Source organism: Phalaenopsis equestris, unplaced genomic scaffold (assembly GCF_001263595.1).
Source record: "Phalaenopsis equestris unplaced genomic scaffold, ASM126359v1 Scaffold000552, whole genome shotgun sequence".
NCBI lineage: Eukaryota > Viridiplantae > Streptophyta > Magnoliopsida > Asparagales > Orchidaceae > Phalaenopsis > Phalaenopsis equestris.
Window position 1 is genome coordinate 3,688,890 of NW_018164992.1, and position 7,772 is coordinate 3,696,661.

Sequence of the window (7,772 nt, forward strand, 5' to 3'; positions counted from 1 at the left end):
CTTAAATTTATTTTCTAGTGAACCAAACAACTAGAAATTATTTCAAATACATTGTAATCATTGTACATTATAAATCTTTAATATTGTTTCTTTTTTAGCAAATCAAGCAATCCCTTAAATTATTTGTATAAATTTTGATATAAATATTTAATCTTTCTGTCCACATGACTCATCTAATATTTAAGGAAATAATTAATATAATATTTGCTTTTAGTTTTGAGCTCTAAATAATTTTTAGGGGCAATTACAATGAGACCATTCGAAGCTAACTATTTGCAAAAACACTACTCTCTCTCATCCATTTTTCAAATTCACACTCAAATATCTAATTCATGGTATTTTTCATTTTTATCAAATTCTGTTTATCAGAGAAAAATTTAATCTGATTCATTAATTTATAAATATTAAGGTTTCGGGGGGCCTCAATGTGAGTTCTCTAATTTTTAATTCCCGTCAGCCAATTCCAGTGCCCCAACCCAGCGGGCCCAACGGATAATGAGGTTTCATCGTCTGCATTGGCCCCAAACCCTATAAATGGGGAATTCGGGTCCTCTCCCACAAAGCGAACTGCAACTCGCGAGTAACAAGTCATCAACTGTCGGAGATCGATGCTTTTCCCTCCCGCTTTCAGGTCGCCTATTCTTTTTCTTTTTCCTTCTTGTCGACTTCTTTCTCTGAAACTGTTCATTACTTGATCCGGTATTAGATTGCCTCATTTCCTATCTATTTCCCTTTCCCCCCGCTAACCGTAATCTGCAATGAATTTTCCTTGCTGATCGATGAAATCTAATTGGGATTTGAAATTTTGTGTTGGATGTGATTTCAGAACTGAATGAGTGAAGAACTCTAAGGACCTTGCTGAGTTAGGGTTAAAACCGTTGTGCGAGCCTTTGGTCCTTGTTGAATCGGAAATGGAGAGGGAACAGGAAGCAGAGTGGCTTGAGGCCCAGAAGATTTTGATCAGCCTAGATCTAGTGGCTGCTGCCAAGCAGCAGCTCGAGTTCCTTGCTGCTGTGGATCGTAATCGGTTTCTCTATGACGGCCCTCTACTTCAGAGGGCGATCCACAGGTTGGGAAGTGCCAATATTTATAAATTAGAATATTGAATTGAATAATTGTGTCATAGTGCCAGCTGATGCAGAGGGCAGCGTGATTTAAAATACTAAAACACAAACCATAATCCGATACCAAGTTTATGGTCCGTGGTGTTTCTGGTTGCTGAATTGAGAAATTTCCCCCATTCAATGGAACGTTTACGTTGCATTTGCTTGAAATTGTTTCTTAAGTTTTGCTTTAGTTGGCGGACCTAGGCCTTTTTTAGTCGACTTTTGCCATAAAGAGTTCCATTGAAGTAATTTTTGTTCAGATGTAACCCAAGGCTTTGAAATTTAGGTACAAGACTTGCTGGCTTCCATTGTTGGCCAGGCACACTGAATCTGGAGATATAGGTGAATCTTTGACTGTCCCTCTTGATTGTGAATGGATATGGCACTGCCATCGGCTTAATCCGGTATGCCCATCCGACTAGGACGATTTTATGCTTGGATATTTAGCTCCAATTTTTTTTCCTTTGCGCTTCTACGATGAAATTCTAATCTATTCATATGATATATTTGCTTGAAAGGGCAGATACAGTACAGAAAGGACTGTGAGAAATTATATGGGAGAGTCTTGGACAAAAAAAATGTCCAGTCTACTGTACATGAGAAAGCAAAACAGCAAACTGCAGAAATATGGGCCAGTTTTTATCCAGATGAACCTTTTGAGCTTGATTTTAGGAGTCCTTCAACTGGAGGAACTTCCAATAAGCATATTGAGACTTTAAATACTATCACATATGATTTGGTTTCTGCTGTCAAGAGACAGTCTTCCTTTTACCACCAGGTAGTTGGAACCTTATCTCTGTAACATAAATTTGATCTTTGTATTACTCTTTTCTTGTCTCTTTACTTTTTCACATGAGTATCACATTATGTCATTATCATTTGTTACGTTGTATAATTTGACTGATACAAGGCCTGCGTATTGCTTGTTTGATAAATGTTTTATTTACACTATTGGTCTATCAACTGCGGTGATTCCGATGAAAACTGTGAGACAGTATATTCTCATATTTGAGTAGTATTATATGCTGCTGCAAACCCCTCCCTGTTCACATACAGTTATGAATCAGTAACGTTTATCACTACTTTAAAAGATTTTTACTTAAAAATGTTTTTTACTTTGTCTTTGAGTCCGTTACGACAGGAAGTTTGTAGCATTCAAGGTATAGAAATCTGGTTGGGCATATAAGATATCCTTTCGGCCCTTAGATTTGCTTTAGTAGAGGAGTTTTAGATTAAAGAGGAAAGCATAATCAAGGGTAGAATAAGAAAGACAATGCGAAATGTATCACTTTTTGAATGTGTTCAATACATGAAACCTCATAATTAATCACCCTAGACACTACCGTGCTATTCACACCTGGTGGGAGATTTAGGCGAACCAATGCTTCTAGGAAAAAAGACCAAAAAATCAAGTAAATAAATTTGTACTACGATGTATATTTTAAATTTGGTGTTGCAACATTTAATATTAGGCAACTAAAAAAAAATCAATGGTATACTATATATTACGTTATTAATTTATCTTGTGTTGAATAAAAATAATTGCTCAAGAACCTCAACTATTCATGAAGGACTCGGACTTATATAGAACATTACAACTTCCTTAAAATTAAATCCTTAAACTTATTCTATATTTCCTATTTATAAATATGACCCTAAACTATATACAATTCTCAACACTCTTCCTCAAGCCGGGCAAAAGATATCCACTAAGCTCATCTTGTCACACAATTTGGATAGATCTAATAAGCTAAGTTCCTTGGTAAGGCAACCATCTACTTGCTCTCTTGTAGCTACATGATTTATCTCTAGTAATAATCTATTCAACTTCTTCTTGATGAAGAACTATCAATCTTTACATGCTTGGTTCTGAGTGTTGCACAGGGTTGTTGGCAATGTTGATTGCTGACTTGTCACATCACAACTTGATTTGAGCTCTTTGATCCAGCTTGAGCTCTACCAATAGAGCTCTTAGCCATAATATCTCGGCAACTCCTAAGGCCATGGCCCTGTACTCTATCGTTGACCTTGCAACTACCGACTATTTCTTGCTCCTTCAAGAGACCTAATTGCATCCTTCAGACATGCAATATCCTGATGTGGACCTCATGTTATCAGCATAGCAAGCCCAATTAAAGTCACAATAACCCTCAATGTCTAAATGCTCATTATTTCTGAAGATAAACCCCTTCCCTAGTGCACTCTTCAGGTTTCTCAGAATTTTATACATTGCATACATCTGACCCTTCCTCGGATCATGCATATAACGATTCATCACGCTTATTGCAAATGATATGTCGAGATGTGTGTGACTCAGATAGATGAGATGCTCTACTGATCTATGGTACCTCTCACAATCAACTAATCCTTCTATCTTTGTGCTCAACTTTCTCTTCTGATCAACTGTAGGCTTGCATCCCAACATACCTGAGGTAGAACAATCACCTCTGCTCTAACACATACTATATTTGTGAGTAAGTGTAACACATATTTCCTCTGAGGTAGAACAATCCCATCTGCTCTACGTGCCACCTCAATCCGAGGAAGTATTTAAGCTGTCCAAGGTTCTTCACCTCAAACGCTTTGCCCAAACTTGCCTTCAGTTAAGCAATCTCCCTCTCATCATCTCCAGGACAATCATATCATTCACATGCATAACAAGATAGTAATGTGACCATCATGTCATCAAAAGAAAACTGTGTGGTCGGTATTGATCTGCTGATAGCACATGCCTACTATATTGCTCTTCTAAACTTGTCAAATCAAGCTCATGGTGACTGTTTGCAACCGTATAGCGACTTCATCAGTTTACATACATTGCCCACCGTTTAGTTTGTGTCAAAGCTTGGAGTTATCTCCATGTACACCTCTAGCAGATCCCCATGAAGAAAGGTATTATTCACATCCAGTTAATGTAACTTACATCTACTATTTACAACCAAAGAAACGAGTGTCCTGAATGTGCTCATATTTGTTATTGGTGCAAATTTTTCATCGATGTCGATGTCATACGTCTAACTATACCCTTTTACCACTAATCGTGCTTTGTAGCGATCAATCTTTCCTTCTGAGGTCTGCTTCACTGTAAAGATTTATTTGCACCCGACTGTCTTTTTCCCTACTAGTAGCAACACAAGCTCCCACATCCTATTTATATCGAGAGCACTAAGTTTCTACAGCATGAAAGTCTTCTAATTTGGATCTTCCTTAGTTATCTGCTAACACTAGGGTATAGGGATAGTGTCAAAAAATGCAATGAATGCTCTTTGTAAAGGTGATATGTTAGAGTATGAGACAAACATGACAATGTTATGTGAGAAACCAAAAAGTTTAGGAGGATAACGATCAAGAGGATGACTTGCTTTGCTGCGAGAGATCCTCAAAGTCATGGGATTTAGGAAAAGGGAGAGGAATTATTTCACCTGCGTAATCGAATTTCGAGGTAGATGATGTAGGTGTCTCAGTTGTCAAAGTTTTGAGAAAAATAGTCTGAATACTGAATAGACTCAATGTCTTTTTCCCTTTGCTTTCATTCTAAATTATAATCTGACAATCTATTTTAGGTACGAAATAAAGTGCATAATCTATTTTAGGTAACATAAAAATATATATTTCTAATCTAAATCTTAAGCTAAAAGGGAAATAAATCATAATAGAGACATTGAAAATAATTTAAATAAGGAAGCTCTTAATTATATAAATCTCCTAATTTAGCTGTCTGATTTCGTCCTTTCTGATTGACATCCCCTTTCAAATTGATGTTGACTGATCAAAAAACATCAATTTGCCAACAAAAAACTGATAACATTGTCAGGACAAAAAAATTTCAAGTAGTGAGTGCTGAAGCCGAAAGTGTCGAAGCTCGAGAGTGTCGAAGCCTGAGAGCGCCGAAGCCCAAGAGTGTCGATGCTCCAGAGTGCCCAAGCCCCAGAGTGCCGAACCTTGAGAGTGTCAAAGCCGAAGCTTAAGCGAATGAAGCGAAGCGTAAGAAGCAGTTGAAGATGCCGCAGAAGCGGTGATGCCTAGCGAAGAAGATCCGAATCAGACGAATAATAATACAAACATAACACCCCTTTTCAACCCAAGAATTTTTGTATTCCACAATGAATGAATTTTGCACTTCAGAATAAGTTCCATCTCTTGGCGAGCAAATCTACCTGTCTGTCGATCAAGTTTGATATTCTTCAAGACATACTTCTTCTTTTCCACCTTGTTTTTCATGAGAAGAGCTGAGAACAACAACAAGAAGAAACTAGACTAGCGCTCCAACTCGAGCTGACAAAAAGCTTAAAAGGAAAGCATGATTGTAGATCCCCTGATGGCGTTGCTGAACTCCTTGCAATTCCATAAGATGAGTCCGCCTCTTGTGAATATCAGCAACTGCTCAGACATATTCGGTACCTTCCTCAACGATTTTGGGTAGGAGAGGACCAGAGCTCTAAGGCCAGTGCGAGGGAGGAGAGCCGCAGCTAAGGCAGAGACGACGGTTGACGCGGAGAGGCACCAGCTAGGGCAAAGACGCAGGGAGGAGAGGAGATCGTGGCTATGCCGCTTGATGAGGAGATCGCATGTTGACGAGGAGAGTCGCGGCTAGGGCAGAGGCGACGAGAAGACCACGACTAGGGTAGAGGCGATGAGAAGATCGTGGCTAGGGTAGAGAACCAGCGGGTTCCCTTCGACTCCATTGTGGATCGAAGATGTCACAAACTAAGCAGACGAAGATAGACGAAGATGCCGCAGAACTCAAAGGACATGAAGGAGCGCTCCCGATGAGCAGGCGAGGACCTTGGAAGCAGTCGAAGATGCCGACGAACGTTATGCTAGTGTTGAAGACTATGAAGGAATCATACCAATTCAAAGTGACTCTGATACCATGTTAAAGTTTTGAGAAAAATAAGCTAAATATTGAATAAGTTGAATACTAAATAGGAATTATTTCACATGCGTAATCGGATGGTGTAGGTGTCTCGGTGGTAGGGGTAGATCGGGACAAGGGACTTGTTGGCACAAGTGACACGCTAGACACTGTTCTCTCATTCCACCTCCTTGTATACGCCTTCAACTCCCCTTAAACCACCTTCAGGCTCATTTTCTGGCTCTTCCTCAGTTGATCCTTCCCACACAAAGGGATAAGGCATCGTTATCACATATACCAATCTCTCACCATCACTACTCCCCCCTTTCGCCTCATATCTCTAGTATCTGGCGAGTCACCAACGGGTTAGGTCACCACCATGGTGCAGTATGATTCGAATTCTTTGCAAGTCACATTCATACTTACAAACAGTCTTTTCTCTATTGGACTCTAACAAACATATCCCTTCTGAGTGGTAGAATAGCCTATGAAAATACACTTCACATCTCTCGGATCCAGCTTTCCTGTTGATGATCTATTATCCTTAAAAAACATACACAACAAAATACTATTAATTGGAGTCCTTTCAACAACTGACAATGAGATTATCACTCCAACACTCTTCAAGGTATTTTTTTTATCAATTTAGCGGCTGTCAAAACAACTTGCCCCACAAGTACTTTGAGACATTCATTGAGATCATCATGCTTTGGGCTACCTTTAGAAGGTGTCTATTATTCCTCTTTGCTACTCTATTTTGTGTCTGTGTGTATGAGCATGTGGTTTGATGTTGTATCTCTTGGGCTAACAAGTACTCCCCAAACGTCTTGTAGGTATGCTCTGTCTCATTATCAGATCTCATTACCTTCATTATTGCACCGTATTGAGCCTGAACCACTCTATGAGTCTTTAAAACAGACAGACACATCATTTTTGTTTCTTATCAAATATAACTTAATAACACGAGAAAAACAATTAATGAAAGTCACAAAATATCTTTGCCAATTCATTGAAATTGTAGAATAAGGTCCTGATACATCTGAATGCATCAAATCAAAAACACAAGAACTCCTATTACCAGAACTAACATAAGAGCTCCTTGTATGCTTACCAAATTTACAAGCATCACACACAAGTTTTTTTTATTTGTCTTTTAATACGAAAACTGATATAAAAGACTCAATAGACTATACGAAGAGTATCTCATGTGCTTGTGATGTAGCTTGAACACATCCTATGCACTTCTCTCAGATCCTCCCACTCCAATACTCTCTATCATGAATATTAAGGCTGAGTTTAGCCCCTCTCTATCAAAGTACCAGATTTCACTATGCCATATGTCAATCCCAAGTTTGTAGCTAGTTCCCTTCTATTAAAAGATCACCTTAGGAATATCAAATGAAACAACATATTTTAGCTAGAGTATAATGATATTAATAGATAAAAGATTTACTAGAAAGGAAGGAGCATGCAAAATATTGGGCATAGTAATAAAATTGGTACACCTCCCTGTACCCTTACCAACCACAGACTGTATTGTACCATCAACAATTTGAATGCTCTCTGTAACTGTTAGTTGAATATACGACAAGAACTCACTAGTAGCACTCGTCACATGTCAACATGTACTAGAATCTATTATCCATTTTGGTGATTTTGTGGTCGATATAGATGGAAGAGCATGTGTACCACCAGCACCTTTGTCTGAGTGAGCATAAGTGGTAGTGTTCTCCTTAAATGAAGATAAGGTGGTGTCGGCGCTAAAAAAAAAGGGGGGGAAGGGAAAAAGAGTTTTGGATTTTTGTGGGTCG

The 7,772-nt window shown here is 38.7% G+C and overlaps 1 protein-coding gene across 1 annotated transcript in view; it reads left to right on the forward strand.

The window, feature by feature from the left end:
• Positions 1-492: 492 nt before the first annotated feature.
• The window catches only part of LOC110029140 (glycine-rich domain-containing protein 1-like), a gene marked incomplete at its 3' end in the record, with an annotated part of 30,916 nt that continues 23,636 nt past the window's right edge, over positions 493-7,772 (forward strand). The window contains 4 exon segments of the mRNA XM_020731294.1: positions 493-631; positions 827-1,069; positions 1,393-1,510; positions 1,630-1,884. Coding sequence (XP_020586953.1) covers positions 912-1,069; positions 1,393-1,510; positions 1,630-1,884 — 531 coding nt within the window.